Source organism: Meleagris gallopavo, chromosome 19 (assembly GCF_905368555.1).
Source record: "Meleagris gallopavo chromosome 19, MGAL_WU_HG_1.1, whole genome shotgun sequence".
NCBI lineage: Eukaryota > Metazoa > Chordata > Aves > Galliformes > Phasianidae > Meleagris > Meleagris gallopavo.
Genome location: NC_139422.1, coordinates 5,186,017 through 5,203,703, shown reverse-complemented (window position 1 = coordinate 5,203,703; position 17,687 = coordinate 5,186,017). Strand labels below are relative to the sequence as shown.

At 43.3% G+C, this 17,687-nt stretch overlaps 2 protein-coding genes across 6 annotated transcripts in view; one reads left to right on the top strand and one right to left on the bottom strand.

Annotated features, from left to right (window-relative positions):
* Positions 1-15,666, bottom strand: part of NUP188 (nucleoporin 188) — a 27,440-nt gene extending 11,774 nt beyond the window's left edge. For 2 of the 5 annotated variants that reach the window (XM_010720866.4, XM_085239587.1), the window contains exons 1-26: positions 15,443-15,666; positions 13,040-13,094; positions 12,380-12,453; positions 11,699-11,783; positions 10,991-11,071; positions 10,458-10,502; positions 9,847-9,939; positions 9,587-9,706; positions 8,946-9,157; positions 8,050-8,164; positions 7,336-7,536; positions 6,522-6,611; positions 5,929-5,994; positions 5,283-5,402; positions 5,007-5,133; positions 4,736-4,891; positions 4,297-4,423; positions 3,737-3,824; positions 3,572-3,648; positions 3,297-3,411; positions 2,909-3,029; positions 2,616-2,682; positions 2,047-2,175; positions 974-1,107; positions 519-625; positions 98-304 (exon numbers count right to left, since the gene is read on the bottom strand). In XM_010720866.4, the coding sequence (XP_010719168.2) occupies positions 98-304; positions 519-625; positions 974-1,107; positions 2,047-2,175; positions 2,616-2,682; positions 2,909-3,029; positions 3,297-3,411; positions 3,572-3,648; positions 3,737-3,824; positions 4,297-4,423; positions 4,736-4,891; positions 5,007-5,133; positions 5,283-5,402; positions 5,929-5,994; positions 6,522-6,611; positions 7,336-7,536; positions 8,050-8,164; positions 8,946-9,157; positions 9,587-9,706; positions 9,847-9,939; positions 10,458-10,502; positions 10,991-11,071; positions 11,699-11,783; positions 12,380-12,453; positions 13,040-13,094; positions 15,443-15,651 (3,021 nt within the window). In that variant the 5' untranslated portion in view covers positions 15,652-15,666. Of the gene's footprint in view, positions 1-97; positions 305-518; positions 626-973; positions 1,108-2,046; positions 2,176-2,615; positions 2,683-2,908; positions 3,030-3,296; positions 3,412-3,571; positions 3,649-3,736; positions 3,825-4,296; positions 4,424-4,735; positions 4,892-5,006; positions 5,134-5,282; positions 5,403-5,928; positions 5,995-6,521; positions 6,612-7,335; positions 7,537-8,049; positions 8,165-8,945; positions 9,158-9,586; positions 9,707-9,846; positions 9,940-10,457; positions 10,503-10,990; positions 11,072-11,698; positions 11,784-12,379; positions 12,454-13,039; positions 13,095-14,572; positions 14,623-14,861; positions 14,955-15,442 lie in introns of those variants that run through there. The other 3 variants (XM_085239588.1, XM_085239590.1, XM_085239589.1) reach the window with 2 other exon arrangements.
* On the top strand, positions 14,930-17,687 carry DOLK (dolichol kinase). The gene is made up of 2 exons (XM_085239591.1): positions 14,930-15,038; positions 15,850-17,687. The coding sequence occupies exon 2, from the start codon at positions 15,955-15,957 to the stop codon at positions 17,524-17,526; it is 1,572 nt and encodes a 523-aa protein (XP_085095717.1). The 5' UTR covers positions 14,930-15,038; positions 15,850-15,954; the 3' UTR covers positions 17,527-17,687.

Sequence of the window (17,687 nt, the reverse complement as noted above, 5' to 3'; positions counted from 1 at the left end):
ACATAAAACCTATTAGATCTAGAGATCTGTGCCATAAGACAGAGGGATGTTACGATAAACGAGTGGTGAATCACCAGGCAAATGTCAGCCATTCTACCTTTGAGCCATCACTGCCATCCTTCACTTCCAAGTTCAGGAAGAGCTCGATGAGCCCAGGCTGTGTCTCCACTGCAACTGTGAGGAATTCCAGTATCATGACCTTAATACGCATGTCCTCAATCCTGCTCTGCAGGCGGGTGAGGAAAGCGTCACGGATGGCGGCAGCATCACTACCAAGGCAGGCATAAACAGACATGGGAGCAACCTGCAGAAGGAAAGAAACATCAGAAGCCAGGATAACCAAATTCTACAGAACACTTTTTCTCTAATACAAATAGCTTTCAATCCACATTGCCTTCAGCCAACTTGCATTAACCTCCCTGATACAAACAAGTCTGAAGAAAGTATTTTGAAAGAATTTCAGCGGTGGAATCAGGCACAAAGGAAGAAGCAAAGCTCTTGTGTGAGCCTCATCCTACCGTAGCCAGTCGCTTGAGCAGCTGGATGGCCAGGCGTGGCAGTGCAGGGTCATGCTTGTGGTAGATGTATTTGGCCAAGACAGCAATAAGATTGTTTCCATGAGCACCTGAAGGGAACACAATCAAAATCAAAGATAAGAGCAGCTGTTTCACAAATAATGCCTTCCATAGCAGAAGGTGAGAATTAGGTAAGTCTTCCAAAAATATGAAGCATGATGGGACCTTGAAGATCACCTAGTTCCAACCCCTCTGCCACAAATAGGGTTACCACCTGCCAGAATGCCTTACAGGAGGGCATTCATACAGGAGGGAGAATCAGCCTTCTTCTATCACTAGAAAGCACATTTTGGACATTTCAATAATTGACATACTGTCTGTAACGAGACACGCACAGACTATTTCTAAGTAACAAAAAACCACAGCTTCCCAGGCTGTCCCCGTGGAGGAATACATACCGTGCTGAGTAAGTGCCTGTTCCAGTGGAGATACCACACTAGAGGGGGGTTTCAATCTTATGACATTATTGGTGACTGAGAATGCCAGCTTCACAGTTTGTATCAGCAGCTGGCCTTGGCCTTGTGACTCATCACTGTATTTCAAAAAAGAGAGCAAAGTAAGTGACTGTGTTGACAACTGACATTTATTATCTGCACAACATTCAAAGATGAAATTCTGCACTCTGGCAGTCAGAGGTTATAACACATTTTCGCTCTGACTGTCACATCACCACCTAACAGCTGCTGAAACACAAACCCCCACACAGCCACAAAATAAATTGTCTACTCAGCCCTGAATTCTCAGCATCAAACAAAAAAGGAAAATAGTCTGACAGTCTACTGTCACTTTTCTCCCCCTCTTTAGGATAAAGATTTTAAGTGCATTAAGACAGAGGGAGAAACATTTGCAAGAGCCAATCTTAAAGAAATTATAAAGGCATCCATGATAAATGACGAGGCTCTAAATCCAGTATTTTCCCAAGGTTTTCCTTATGAGATAAACATTCTGGAGAGACATGAAAGTCAAAAAGGATTTTCACATAGGTATTGCTTTCTCCATAACAAGTCTAGATTCCCTTCCAGATGATAGGGAAGAAAGGATAGAAGAAAGGAATGGCAGACCTTCTCAAAAACAATCTCCTGACAAGTTTGGCAGGCTATGTGTTAAGGAAGATTCCAACTTCGGCTTATAATCCTCTTGCTTCTAATTCACTCTATTCAGTCTTAGAAATTAAATTCAAGTGAATACATTATTTTAAAAAAGTAACTGCTAGCAAACTTCAAGTAATGGAGCACCCACCAAGACACCACACATGTCATTAACACTAAGCAAAGTAGAAAAATAAAGAATAGGATGGAGAGTGTACAGCAAAAATTACATCTGGATCCGTAACAAAGAAGGCTTGTTCCTCTAGAATATACAAGGCAGGCTGCCACAGATCCCCAAATAAGTGCAATTATGTCAAAGCCACATTTCAAATATTACCCGTTGTTTTTCTCCTCACACTACTGAGTTGAAGCACATGACTCACCTACTAGACTGGGAGGCCATCACCATGTCAATAGTGTCCACACCAATCCCCATGATGTTAATGACAGCTTGCCCTGCTTCAGTGTTGGCCAGACTGAAGATGCACAGGGACTGGAGGCTGGGGACATTGCTGTGGGACACAAACACCACAAGAACAACATCATTAAGATCTCTCCTAGTACTTTCCTCCTCTCCCCCCACTTACTAAACAATCACAAAGTGATGTTTGCATTTCTACATGCCCAGTAGCCCCCACTTCATTCTTTCTTCTACTTCCTTCAGAGTGGATACATCAAATAGGAGAGTGGGTGGCACTCTGCCCCATGGAACACATATGCTGTTTTCCCCTTCTTCACCAGATGTTCTAAAAACCAACATGCTTTGCTTTGTCTCTTTCTCTACCCTTCCTACTCTCCATAATGCAGAAAAGCACTGAAACCAGCACTACACAACCAGGCCAGTGAACTCCAGGTAACTTTCATTCAAAAACTGAAACAAAAAGACAGCAACAGAGTCCTGCTACACTGTAAACCAGCCTATCCCAGACCTGACATCCATCACCCATCTTACCTACTGCGAGGATCCATTTCAGGGCATAAATTCAGGATTGCATGAATCAATTGCAGAATGAGGCATCCTGAAACACAGATGAAATGGACTGCTCAGTTTTCAGGAAGACCTGCTACCTAGTCCCTAACATTTTCAACCAAATCTCAGCATCTAGCAATATGAGTGGATGCACAAAGCAAATCCTAAAGGTCTGCCAGGAAAGATCTGATTCAAAAATGGGAAAAATGTATGCATTTTCCCCAAGACAGGTGATCCTTTTCGGTCTCACCTGTCTACCCTCTCGATGTCCTTACCAATTTTCTCTCTCACTCCATGAGAGTTGTAACGCCATTTGTGGTAATTTGGTAACATCTCCTTCAGGACAAACACAATGCAGGGCACAAGCCCTTGGCTCTGGGTGCTACCAAGCTGTCCCTAGAAGAAACAGAAATGTTACTTTTTCCCTTCTGGTGTAAAGGGGATCAAATCTTTCATAGGAAGATCAGCCATGTGTCTTTAAATGTGAGAAAACCACTGACACAGATTTACAAACAATTTCTATTCTCTGGTAGCTCAGATCAGAGCAGTTTTTTTGAAAGAACCAGAGAAAGCACAGAGGATGTCAGGCACTGCTGTATTTTACTTTCTCAATGTATCAGTCTATAGCTGACTTCACATAACGACCACTCCAGAAGCACTCACCCGGACCAGAGTTGTGATGAGGTTCAGGAAGGAGATGGTCACGCTGTACTCGCCTTGAGGCTGTTCTATGCCCATCAGCAGGTTTCCATAGCCCCCAGCATTCATTCCCTCTGCACTGTGAAACAAGCAAGGGGATTCACTGTTCAAATAGTACAACTTTGACATGAGTGAGAAATGCCAGATGCACAGATTCCATAAACCATAGATTTCAAACAGGCAGAAAGGTCTTATGACAGATCATGAACAATTCAGGCAGGAAAAAAAACAACCAATACCTAATCACATGATTCATACTGGATACTGGATTGGCAACGAATGGTAAGAAGCCTGTATGGTGAAGGTCAGTCCAAACCTGCATGAGAACAAGTAGAGATATTATCTCTCACTCACATATGCACATGTACTGGTTCTCAAACTTAGAAAACCAAGAAGGTCCTCACCTTGGCTGGCATCCGTGCAGCCAGTACTGTCAAACAATTGACACAAGAAGCAATAACGTCCATAGGGGGAGAGATTACAGTTGTCAGCCTGGGAAAGACAATACACATAAAATGCACTGCCATCTGTGATCTAGTCTATATGCCGTTGTTTTGATCCAAAGCATCAAACCCACACTCCAGCACAGACATCAGAGTCCATACTGTCAGTCTAGCTTTGCCAACTCTTCCTCTCCCTTGAATCAGATCAATTTACTGCACGAGGCAAGGCTCATCAGACAACAGGCTGTCACAGTGAACAGTGATTATCCATCAGATGACCAGAGGGAGAGTTAATATGTGCAACAACATCCAAGAAAAAAGTGAAGGAGGGATGGCTCTGCTGCATCAAAGCATTCTGTAGCCAGAACGCTCCATATGAACGTCAGTCTTGGGGAGTTCAACCACTGAGATGCACTTCTTTCAAATCTTCTGGTAAAATGGGTAAGTGACAACTCTTTCAGCTCATTATGTCTTCTCAGGTATCCCTGCTGTTAGTGACTCCATGCAGGTCAGTGACTCACCTCTGCAGCAGCATGTAGATTCGTGACGTAATTGGCAGAAGGCAATCTGCTATGGATACATCAGTGCTGATGACTTTATGAACCAGATCAATGATTGGCTTGACCCTCTGGCAATGCTGAAGCACATCTAGATAAAGAAAACTAACATTAGAAGGCAAAAATCACACATCAGCAGTTACCAAGCTTAAAACAATGCACATTCATCTTCCAGAATATCCCCAGGCTCATCTCATTATACATTCTCAGCCTATTGCAGTGAATTACCATAACAGAAACCCCCAAACCAAAACCATCAACAATAACAAAAACAAATAGGTTTTTAGGTTAGTATTCCAAACTCTTTCAGAAGTACTCAGAGCTGCTCAATCCTACCGTTAACTTAAAGTTGATAACAACAATCAATTACTTTATTCTCTCTTATACTCCCTGCCTCTCTCACCTGCTGTGGATACAACATGGAGCAACATTTCAATCTCACAGGTAAACAGTGTCCAGCTGCTGTAGGAATACTCCCATCGTACTAAATAAGCTCGATCATCCAGCATCACTTGGCCCACTGTTCCCTGAGGTATCCGCAAATTTGTTTGACCTAGTCCTAAAGAGTGAAGAAGCAAGTAAATCCATAAATCTCCCCACAAGTTAGAAGCCAGGTAAAGAATTAAATTCCACAAAACACTTGAATAAGAAAAGATGAAATGCAGTTTCCTTACCCAGAGGATAGAGGAGCTTTGGAGCCTGCCTTCGCCACAGGGTGCCATCTTCATGAGAGATCACATCAGGAGGTTTATGCTTGTAGAGTTCTATGTAGAAGGACATTTTATCCAGGAAACTGTACACCTGCACAGAAAGAGAGCTTAAGAAACACAGCCAAAGTGACAGATCCTCTTAAAAATCAATCAACCACATCATTACCATGCATTACCACAGAGCATGCTAACCCTATCTTGAAATAAACAATCGCCCAAACGCCAAGAGAGATCTTGTACCTTTTTTGCAGTAGATTTATCTGACACAAGAGCCTGGAGCAGCTGAAGGAGAGGAGTAAGAAGGTGGGGGAACATCCCACACACACTGTCCAGGATAATACCCAGACCTGCAGTTGGTTCCTGGTGACGGAAACAGAACAAATGTCTTACTGCTAAAAAGAAATGCTAAAATAGCCTCAGTATAGCATAAGGATATGGCTCCTTTTCAAGTCGTACATTGGAGACATTAATCATGCACAGAAGTATCCCTCCTTGCACAGACTAAAGCATGAGGCAGTGTGCAAGTATAAGGTAGGAAGTAAGACTAATGCATTACACATCATCCTAATTCTGTAACAACAAAAAAATAAGCATGATGCTTTTATCAGCAGTTAGTTCAGTCCTTGCAATCCCAGCCCTGTTTTAAACTATCACCTATATTAAAACTTGTTCCAGTATCCTTCAAGAGTAAAGCCAAAGGTGGACCTAAAAGGCAGGAAAGGGCAAACATAAATATAAGGTAGATACAAATGAACACTGGCTCCTCAGGGCCTCCTAGCAACTAGCTAACCAAATATGATCAGTCTGTTCCTTTCCTAAAAGGAAATCTTCTTATCAGGTTTTGGTTATAAGCAAGGTAGGACAAAGAAATTGCCAGCACACTCACTGTCTTCCAGAACTGCTGAGGAATGCTGGAAGCTGCCAGAACTTCACATGCTGCATCAATTATATCCTTCAGAGGACATGAGGAAAAACAAAATAAAACAGTACTTTACACCAGAACCAAATTTTGTCACATTCCTAAAATTTAAGTTTCCATGCTTAGCAGATAAGATGGAACTACTCTTTCTAGTCAAAAGAGAAGGAAACACCCCCCACAAAGCCAACCTAAAACCATGCTTCTTACAAAGGAATGGCCTGGCCAGGACAAACACATCCACTTTTTTTATAAAGGGCTATATGATGTCCCATTAAACTTAAAAACTGAAAATGTATTACTTCTATTGCTTTGTAAATAAAACACTGACAAATAGTTTCAATGGGACTTCAAGTTCAAGACACACTGCATTTCACTGTTATTTAGCCAGTCTGCAGAGGTACTTACTAAACGTGCATAGTGTAAACCACGCTTTAAATCTATCTAAAACACAAATTTTGCTGTTTCAAATGCAAGATTACAACTTAACAGAAGTAATTAGTATCAGTTATGACAGGTTATTTCAAATTAGCTAAGAGATGCAATGAGTGTTGGATGCTTACTTGCTGATTGCCCAACGTATGCAATTCCAGCGATGTCAGGACAAAGGAAAGAAGCCCATAAACGCACATACAAGCTGTGCTGACTGTACACTGCAAAGAAAGAATACATAAGAGCATTACAGGAGAGATTATGAGCTACAGAACACAGTCTAACAGCACGTAGTCTCCTGCACACCTCTGAGTAACTGCCTCTGTCATGTATCCTTGCTACAGTACAATAAGCAGTCATCAGTTAAACCACACATAACATGAAAAGTTTCACTGAAGTGAGAAATCATTCGCTGCTACTACTACTATCATGAGAAACGCCTTCAATACATCAAAAAAGAATCATTCAGTGTTCAGAGAAATCAGAACACTTGTTTTCATTGGTTTCTGCCCATCAACGTGATTGCTCTCACACACTGTATTGCTTAATGAAACCATATCTGGAGAACAGTGCGGAATTAAATCAGCTAGCTGTCAAGATCTACAACAGCAAGTATACCCATGGAGGCAAATTAACAAATGTGATTAGATGTAGTCTGTTCTGATCAAATGAGGTACAACGCTCCTACTTACAGAAGGTTGTCTGTTTGTTTTTGTTCAGTTATGGTTTTTTTCATTCTTTAGGCATAAAAACCTGTTTAGTACCAGTTTCATTTCTGCTTTTCACTAAAAGAATGTGAGATGATAAAATATGCTTTATTACATGCTATGGTTCAAACCAGCTTTAGCTTGCAATCACTTTGATTCAAAATCACTTCCCACACATCTTTACATCATTAGTAGTTAAAAGCCTTCAAGAGCTTACATATGATACTAAGAAACTCACATTCTTGCCTCCACTGTTAAGTGATTTCAGAAGCTTTGTCAGGTACTGGAACACATTGAGCTGGATAGCAGTGCTGCCCATCCTCCTGATAACATTGGTTGACTCCTCGGGATTTATGGTATGACGGAGCAGAGCCCAAGCCAAAAGCACTGGAGCATGATGTGAGACATCCCCCAACTGCAGCAGCTGATTGTCCATTTCCTGCACAGAGACAAGAGCAACACAGCTGAGATCCCACGGAAGCAGAAAATACTCGGTAAGCATACTGCTGATGGCACCTTTCTGCTAACACTCATCGTTCTATTACAGACAATTACTTCAAACATCCAATGGACCAAACCATTTGTAGTCCTGGTCTGGCTCTGTGCATGTTTTACTGACTTTGTGTTCTTCTAATCTCAGAATTTCCCTGTCCTAAAAGCCCTAACACTGAGAAGGGAATGAAACAGAACATTTTTGAAGCTCACATTGCCTATCTCTTTGCACACACCTTTCTTTAAAGAAAGGCCCAAGATAATCAAGTAAATAAGTGAGAGAAGAATTAATTTCCTTCTTATTTGTCCCATCACGTTCCATGGATGCTAGCTCTTATATTTGGTCAGCAAACAAAAGTCAGAACCTTTTATACATAATCTTTTAGCAGCACTGCTTGGATAACCAGAGGAAGTTTTACACTGTCAGGCTGAACTTGGGGTTACCCTGCCTGCACTTTACCTGGTGGATATGTGCACAATTGGCTAACTTGTGCTCCTCTGTCCTATCATCCAAAGCTCGTTCATGGAGGGAGTCAATTTCCATGCCTTCCACCAGAATAAGAGCACTAAGGTAGCTGCAAGCAGGAAAGAGGAAAAAAAAATCAAGTAGGTGAGACAATTTATTTGAAAATTCAGTTATTTTCATTTGGTTGGTTTCTAATTTAAAAAGAATGATAAACAGTCAAAGAACAACATTCAGTTTGCATTGGTTCAGCTGCTCTTTGAAGAAATACAAAATCATGCAAATTAGCAGCAGGTTATCCAAATTTTGTCTTGAAATGCTAAGCATAGAACAGATTAAAATCCTCAAAACTACCTGAACAAACAAACAAAAGTCACTGAAATTTGAAGACAGCTTTTCTACTTTTTTAACTCTATGCCACCCACCAAGACTCTCATTCCTTCAGGATGCAGCCTAAGCTATGTCCCACACAGCAAAACAAAGACATTGTGGCCACTTGTGTAAGCAGACCCACAGCATGTACTAAGGCAATTCAGTTCACAGTACAGAGCTGTGAAGATGCAGTTTCACCTTACAACTAGACCATCTAAGAATAAATGGCACTGTGTCTTCATTGCTATTCTTCCTACAGACAGTTAAAGCTGGCATCTGGATGCCCCTCTGCTTTGCAATCACATCTTCATTTTGCCACAAGTGTCCAATGCAATCAGAAAAGACATTCTCTCTTCATCACAATTAGTTCAGCTTGATTTTCAGAGAGGTGATTTTAAAGTGGTGATTTTAAGAGAGGAAAGAAAGAAAAATAAGCACTTTCTTTCTTTCTTTCTTTTTTTATTTACTGAGGAAAACAACTGCACTGTTCTGTACTCACTTGACAAATACACATTACTTACCCAATATGATCCACCAGATGATCCATGCTCTCATCTATCAAATGCCTGTTGGTTTGTCTCGTGCCAAATCCCTGCTCCTTGAACAACTTTGCAAATACCAGAAGCTCATCAGGTACCATTTCAAAGTATGCATAGTAGAGGAAGATGACTTCCAGGAGCATGGACTGCTCACGGAGGCATTGCACAAACCAACGGGAAACCTGACGTTCTGTCTGCACAAGGAGAAGACCCACCATCATAAAACAAAGCCCAGAGATCAGACAAAGCAATCAGAAACCAAGAGGGGCTGAGCTATTTCAAAGTCTGCGTAATCGGTGGTTTGCATTAATAACATGAAAAGCCACTGCAAGTACAGTGTTCTGACACAGAGAGACTATGAAGAGCCACATGAATTGACCTGTTAGCTGAGTGTTATCAACAGACTTCCTACAAGGAAGAGTGTGTTTCAAACAGCTTGCTTTGGTTCTGAGCAAAAGCGTGCTCGATTAAAAACAACAGTTAGGTTTCTTGGACTAAGAGAGCCATCATTTTAGGTTACGTCTGCACACAGACATTTCAACACACTGTATATAAAGAAAGATTTTCTAAGTTAAATAGACACACTTGGTAAGTTTTATAGAAGAGCGGGGAAAAAAAAATACCATGAGGTTTCCATGTGTTTCCCAGGTAGGAGCTTCTGCTTTGTACAGTTCTTCAAACTGTTTACGGTAATTAGGAACCAGTTCCTTTTCCAACTTCTCGACACACTGGAAGTACTGTGCCTTAAACAAGCAAAGAAAGAAAGAAATGAACTTCCACATGCATTCTTGCGTGGTTTTTGCAACCACAAGCGGATAATTAGTACGCAACTTACATATTTAGCTTATTTCAATGATATCCAGGGAAAGGTTCCTGTACTCACTGTATAAGGGTGCCTCTCATCCTGAAAATAAGTGAGCAGATGGAGGACACAGCGCAGAATGCAGATCCTCTCTTCGTAGTAATAGTCAGCAAGCTGTGAATACATAACATTACCAGCATCAGTTTGGTATTGTGTTCAACTCCCGTTCACCTTCCTCTACCAATGCCTATAGCACCAGAATATACAGTGCTTAAACGCTACGACAGATGGAATTTCAACTAAGCAGTTTTAAGTTATCTAAAAAATAAATCAATAAATAAACCCACTAAAATTTCATTAATTTAACAGAATTCAATAAAACGTGTTGTTGGGACATGTCTATAATTATGCTATTCAATAAAATTTGGAAAAGAAAGGCAAAAATGAGATACAATCTTCCATTCTTCGTTTTTAGTAATCTCTTCCAGGCGTGATGATCAACCTCCATTCCAGAGCTGTCCCTTCAGACAGAAACATATAAACCCATAGGCTTCAGAAAATGTGGAAGCATTCACCTGACAGCTGAACTCCCTGACATTAATCCTAAAATCCCCATCATCCCAGGGCTTTGTGAATACAGAATGTTAGTTCTCAGATCTTTTCACTAGAAAATATAAATGGAAATGACTAACCTTCAACATCAGAGCCTGACTCTGCCTTTCATCCTGAAGAACTGTCTGTGAGCAAAACATAACAAAATAATTACCTATTGCAGAAATACCTACCCACAAATATCATCAAATAACAAATATCATCAACAAACAAACAACAACCCACAACTGAAAGAAATGAGAAACTTTTTCTTTCCATTTCTTTTGGAAAGACAGTTTCCAAAACTACAAAACCAAAATACTTATTTGTAAATGTTCATTCTTCATCTCTACCCATTCTCATTCACACATCTGTAGGTTTCCTGTATTCCTGAGACAGAGATGAGCCAAATCCTTGCAGACAGATTCAAGCAAGAAGAGGACCAGAAAGCTAGACTTCAATTTCTGCTGTCACATTTCTGTACAGTGGTACTTGGCCACGGCAGGTTTAGTGAACACAAACTACAGTCTTTTCCAATTCAGAATGTGGGGTTGCATATGATTATGTTCATCAACAGATTATTGGTATTGTGGACAGATGTACAGTAAACAGGAAATAAATGGGAGCTAGGGACCTTCAGGGAGTCCCTTGTTCCTCTGTAATCCTCCTGTAGATAACACTGCAGCAACTGCACACTCTGCTCTTCATCCAGACCCTGAAAAAAAGAGAGAGATGCTCTGAAATGAACAAAAGTTAATTGAATTCATTAAAGATAAAAATTCTCTCCAAATATTTCAGGTAGAATTTCTCTTCAGAATAAATAATAATAGAAAATCCTTGCTTTTCAGGATGATGCTTGTTTCAGTCAGCGCTTCCCTTGAAAGCAAAATATACAAGCTTTGGTGTAACGTAGGTGCAGCCAGTTGAAACCTCAGCAAAGGAGCACCACAGTCACTTAAACAAAGGTACTGCCACAGGTCACCTAACTCTCACTCCCATAGGGAAATCACAAGGAACATAACCTTGCATAAACAGCATCTGTGGCAGATACTTTAAGGGACATTGGTTCTTAGCTGAGCAGTTTCAGACGTCTTGAAAGAGCCCAAGATCAAAGAAGATTGCTTTTGAAAAGCAGGAGGGGATGAAAACCAGGAAAAACAAACCACCTCATGCAGTCACTAATAACTTCAGGAAATTTTGATGTAGAGCCTCTATGGGTATTTGTAACCTCCTTGAGATTACTTTGAACTGAAAGAAATTTAACCTTGCCTCTCCTCAGCATCAAGAAAAAGCAAGGATTAAAAAAAAAAATAAAAAAAATCAGAAAAGCACCTTCACTCACCAAAAACTTGCTGACCCTCAGACCCAACTCTTTTAGTGGAGCAGCTACATCTTTGTCAGCTTTTATCTTCTCTGCTGAAGTTGTACTAAAGAAAAAAAAACAGTCATTATTAAAAATGCAGCAACTCCAAGGAATGAACTCAAGAGGCTTAATTTCCAAGTTCTCAATTTTATCAGTTTAAACTGAACGCTTGTTTGCTTTCAATAGCCTTTCAATATGTCATACAGCAACAACCAGCAGTTTTCCTACCAGATAATACTCAACATTGTCCACTACTTTATTAGTATAATAAATACAAGTTACATTCATTCTGTCCTTTCCAATGAAGGAATCCAGTTATCTTTCTGACATGACCAAGTGTCAAGAGGAGCCACTTCATTGCAGAGTGCATACTTGCACTTGGGCACCACAGCTGAGCAGAGGTAAGGGAGGGTTAAGAGCTTTCCAATGTTGGTAATGACAGCAGAAGCGATGTCATTTCTTTCTGGCTTGTATTTTATGCCCTAGAAAGTAGTCTGGATTAAGCACTGCCCATTGCTGTTCCTTTCCAAAAATCTCAAGTCATGCAAGAGAATAAAGATCTATTTTTAGAAAATCAGAGAGAAATATTCAATATGCTCCTCTACTTACTATTAGATTCCATTTCAGAGGTTAATTTCTATTATCAGACAATTACTGTACCTTGGAGGTTTGTAGTACGAAAGCCCTTCTAACAATCTCTGCCAGTGCTTGTTCAGTTCTGATGCAATCTGTGCCTAAAAAAACGAATCAAATATTACTTGACAAATTCCTCAATATCTCCAGTCCAGTAGCAGATTTGTTTAAGTGAAGAAAAGAAATTCCACCATCACAGAGATAGGAACAACACAAGGCAAACAGCAGCATCTACGATTCAGACTGATTCAAGGTGAGTACTGTACGAGAAAGCTTGCTGCCTTGCCTAGTATTAGGAAAGGAGAGGAATGAGAAGGTGCTGGTCTAGGTTGTGATATGTTTGCATTTCCATCCTCTGGGCACACTCCTGGATGCAGGGGCTCCATCCCAGAAAATTCAGAAGCAGGCTGTACCACTCACATCTATCACCCTATATCAGTCAGTCTAGCAAGCAGCACTTCTGTCCACTCCTGAAAGGGAACCACCTTTTCATATACTCTCTTCCAGGCAGAAGCTGATGAAGCAACTATAAGCAAAGAGTGGAAGAACAAACAAGCAGTGGAGAAAGAGCAACAAAAATCACACCAAGGAAAAGGAAAATACAAAACAAGTATTCAAACGGATGTACAAATGATGTATTTGTTCATTAAGTGAGAGGGAAACGGGCTTATCAAGACATGGACTTACTGGTTCTCTTAAAGCTGATCTGCCCAGGAGAATTGTCCACAATTCTCTGCTGCTCCTGTAAATAAAGGGAAAATGTGGAGACTGTTTTAATAACAAACACCATTTCAGGCTTCTATTTAGTGTGCACCTTTTCAAACTTGCAATTATTATTTTAGAGCAGATCATACTGCAATATAAAGTAAAAGAAAAATGATTTAAAGGACATTCATTTTTAGCTAAGCAGTTTCAGATATGCTGGAAGAACACATGAAAAACCAAGAGGGTGACTGCTGCTAGAACAAAGCTTATAAATATGATACCTCTTCGATGCGAGTTTACATCAACTTACAAACTCAATCTGATCTTGTTAATTGAAAGCTTAGGGTTAGTAGAAGAAACCTAAATAAGGAGCAGAGCGGTATTTTATTGGGTTTCATCTGCTGCTGCCCTCCAAATTCCTCTTTAACAGTTTCTACCTTCACTCAAAGAGGAATACAAAACCAGGTAAAGAGAAGAAACACAACACCTTTCCAAAGGGGAAGTTCCACTAGCCTCAGCTATTCAGAACATGCACCTGAGCTGCTTGTTTCTTTCTGCTTCTCTGGGAAGTTTGTAGGAAAGCCAACCTGTGCTGGAAGGTGTTACAGACCAACCCCTCACCCTGGCAAATGCACCTACAAAGATGAGCCTCCCTACAACAGCTCTGCAGAAGCACCAAACTTAAGTTTGCAGAAGCAAACTTAAAACTGATGATTTGTCAGCAATATCACACAAATCAGGAGTGAAAATGCCACAACTCCCCATAAAAAGGCAGTTTAAAAAATAACAACCCATAACCCGATAACTTTAGATTGGCATCATCAAAATAAGCCACTATAGAAGCAAGAGTCACCTGTAACACCTGACACATGGTGCCACCCAAATGACTTACGGAAACTGCTATTTCCAACACATCTATCAACCAGTTTCTACCTCCAAACTCCTCAGCAGGAGCAGCTCGCTGTGTGGGAGCCGCACAGCCCTGCTGACTGTGCAGGTGCAGCCCAACGGGTGCAGAAAGGACACCGAATTTTACCAACGAATGGCTTTGCAGTATAAGAGCCAACCTCGCACTTCATTCCACCCTAACCTCTTTCATCAGACTGCGGGAGAGCGATGGGAGGCAAGCTCCCTCAGTGCGGCCATAGGGCACAGAGCTGTTCTCGGCCCCGCTGGGGTTGTGAGCTTTGCTTTAATACAATTTAGACACCCAGGGCCAAACGGAGTCTGAAAGCGACAGAATAAACGACCAAAAGGGAACGAAAGCAGCGATCCGAAGGAGCTGGTCCCAGAAAAGGGCTTCCTTCCTACAGCTCCCGCGCGGCTGCCGGTTCCCTTCGGTCTGCGAAGGGCTCTCCGAGGAACGAGGCCGAGACTCCGCACTTCCACAGGGATCGCCGCCGCCCTGCGGGCACGGGAAGCCGGGGGCGCGTTGGAGCCCGCCGAGCGCAGCTCCGCCCGCCGAGGCACCGACGAGGGGATTTCCTCGGCAACCCGCGCGTTCTCCCCACGAACCGAGGCGCCAGGCGGGCCGGCGGCATCCCGTAGGAGTCGCAGGGAGCGCCTCAGGGCCCCGCAGCCGAAGGACGGGGCGGAGCCAGGCCCAGAGGCGGGGTCAGAGCGGCGCGGGCCCCGCGGCCGTTAACTCTCCCCTGTCCGCCCCCCCCCTCCCCCACAGCTCCTCCTCTCCGCCGGTCTCCTTCTCTCCCTCCCCCCGCGGCGGGAGCGCGCGCACAACGAGGGATGGCGCCCCCCGCCCCCGCTCTCCGGTCCCGCCGCAGCAACCGCCGCCGCGTCCCCGCACCTCGCGCACAGCCCGCCCGCCGCCATCTTCGCTGCCCCTCTCACGTGACCCGCGAAGCCGAGTGCGGCGCCCCCGCCGGTGTCACGTGGTGCGGCCGCTCCGCCTCCGCTCCTCTCCCTCCCCGTTTCGCTGGGTCATGTGACGGGCGGCAGCGCCAAGATGGCGGCGTCCTGGCAGGTAGGTGAGCGCTGCGGGGAGCGGGCGGCAGCGGGAAGGCCGCGGCCCCTTGGAGGACCTTGGGCAGCGCCTCCTGTCAGGGCCTAGCGGGGTCTGGGTGACGGCGCAGGGCGGCGAGGAAGGTTCCCAGCCCGGAGCAGCCGGGCCCCTGCCGCCCTGTCCAAAGCCTCGTCTCTGAGCGCTGCCAGGCTGGGGGCATCCACAGCTCCCAGGACCTCGCCCTCCTCATTATTAACGGTTTCTTCCTAGTATCTAACCGAAATCTGCCGTGCTTTAGTTTAAAGCCATTAGCCGATAGCCCAGCAGTGCACACTGCGCTGAGGAATCCCTCCCCTCTGACCTGCCCCTTAGGCACCGGCGGGGTTACCTGGTAGGGACCAGAAAGTAACGCAGCAGTGACATACCTCGTGTTGCAAATCTGAACGTCAGCAGCTTTTGAAAGCTGAAACAGAAGATCTGCATCGCAGGTGGTGAAATTGCTCCATGTCCTGTAGCCCAGCTGGCAGCTTGCTGCAGTGAAGCCATCTGGGAATAGTTGTGGCTTGTTTGCTTCATATTTCAAGTCGAAGACGAAATTTAAAGAATTTCTGTTGCAGTATCTGAATACCCACATACTGAGCAGTTGGCTTCTGTCAGCACAGCTTTGATTCTCAAATGGGGATAACGGTTTTGGCTGATCCCTTCTTATCTCTGATTAATAGTTGGCATATAACATCAGTCTAATTTGAGCTTATGAAAAAACAGCTGCAAGCAAGCTTCAGTTTTTCTGGTTTTCCAATAGTTGCTTTCATTGTTTGTTTGTTTTTAATAGGAATCACAGTAGTGTGAAAGAGAATTCCTTCTAGCAGACAACTACTGAGAAGATCAGGACCCATAAGAAAGATCTTGAAAGCCAAAGCCACGTTGGACTGGAATCATGTTAAACAAACCAGTGCTGGTGGAATCCCTGATCGTCTTCAGCATCGTTCTGTGCGTGCATGCAGTGGTGTGGGACCGCTACTCCTGGTGTGCTGTAGCTCTTGCCATCCAGGCTTTCTATGTCCAGTTCAAATGGGACCGCCTGCTGCAGCAGGGGGGGGCTGTGTTCCAGTTCCGCAGCACAGCAAACAGTGGGCTCCTGCCTGCCAGCATGGTCATCCCCTTGCTGGGGATAGCAATGAAGGAAAGGTGCAAGGCTGCTGGTATTGTGTACTTTGAACGCTTTGGCATAGTTGTAGCTTCCACTGGCATGTTGGTTGCTCTATTTTTGTCTGTAATTGCTGTTGGCATCACAAAACCTGTACCCACCAACACTTGCATACTCACTGGTGTTGCTGGAAGTATAATTATCTATACCATGAAGCACTCTTTGACTGTTTCAGAAGTGATAGAGGTCCTAGAAGTGCTGCTAATTTTTGTCTACCTCAGTATGATCTTGCTCTACCTGCTGCCTCGATGTTTTACTCCTGGAGAAGCATTGCTAGTTCTCGGAGGTATAAGTTTTGTTCTCAATCAGCTCATTAAACGCTCACTGAATGTAATCGAGGGCAGAGGTGAACCCATAGACTTCTTCCTTCTGGTGGCAGTTATTGGAGTTATTATTCTTGGGCTTTTTTTCACTGTTCTCTTCATTTTCATGGATTCGGGTACGTGGATCTCCTCCATGTTTTTCCACATGATGACAGCAGTGCTAGGCTTAGGGGTCATCATGCCTTGGCTTTACCGACTGATCCGGAGGAACCCTTTGTTTTGGCTGCTCCAGTTTTTGTTTCAGACACAGACGAGGGTTTACCTGCTCATATATTGGACTTTTTTGGCTGCTTCAGCATGCGGCATAGTTTTCTACCAGAATACCAAGAGATCGTCTGAATCTAAAAAACACCAGGCCTCAACCATAACCAGGAAGTATTTCCATTTCATTGTTGTAGCAACTTACGTTCCCGGACTCATTTATGACCGCCAGCTTCTCTATGTTGCTGCAGTCCTGTGTCTGGCAGTGTTCATATTCTTAGAGTACATTCGGTACTTCAGGATCAAACCGCTTGGCCAAACTCTTCGCTATTTGCTGTCTCTCTTCTTGGATGAAAGAGATAGTGGGCCTCTAATCTTGACTCACATTTACCTTCTTCTTGGCATGTCCCTCCCAGTGTGGTTGTTCCCCAGATCTTGTGCCCCTAAAGGTGCCTTGTCTGGAGCAGGAGCACTGGTGCCCTACGCTGGGGTGCTTGCAGTAGGAGTAGGAGACACCATGGCCTCTGTTTTTGGCAGTACCATGGGGGAGATCAAATGGCCGGGCACAAAGAAGACCTTTGAAGGGACAATGACAGCAGTTTTCGCTCAGATCATTGCTGTGGCTCTTATTCTGATCTTTGACAGCAGCGTGAACCTGAACTCCAGCTATGCCTGGATTCTGGTGTCTGTGAGCTTAGTTTCTCTTTTGGAAGCTTACACAACCCAAATTGATAATTTGTTGTTACCTCTCTACCTCCAGATCATGCTTATGGTTTAAAAGCACTTCCAAGAATAGAGGTTTCTCCACTTCTAGAGAAAAGCAGCAATTGAATATATGCACATCAATCACAGATGAAAGATGATCCAAACAGTGTTTTTCTTTTGTTAAAAACAAAGGAAAAAAAAATCTATTTAAAATAAAAGTTTTGTTTCAGTCTC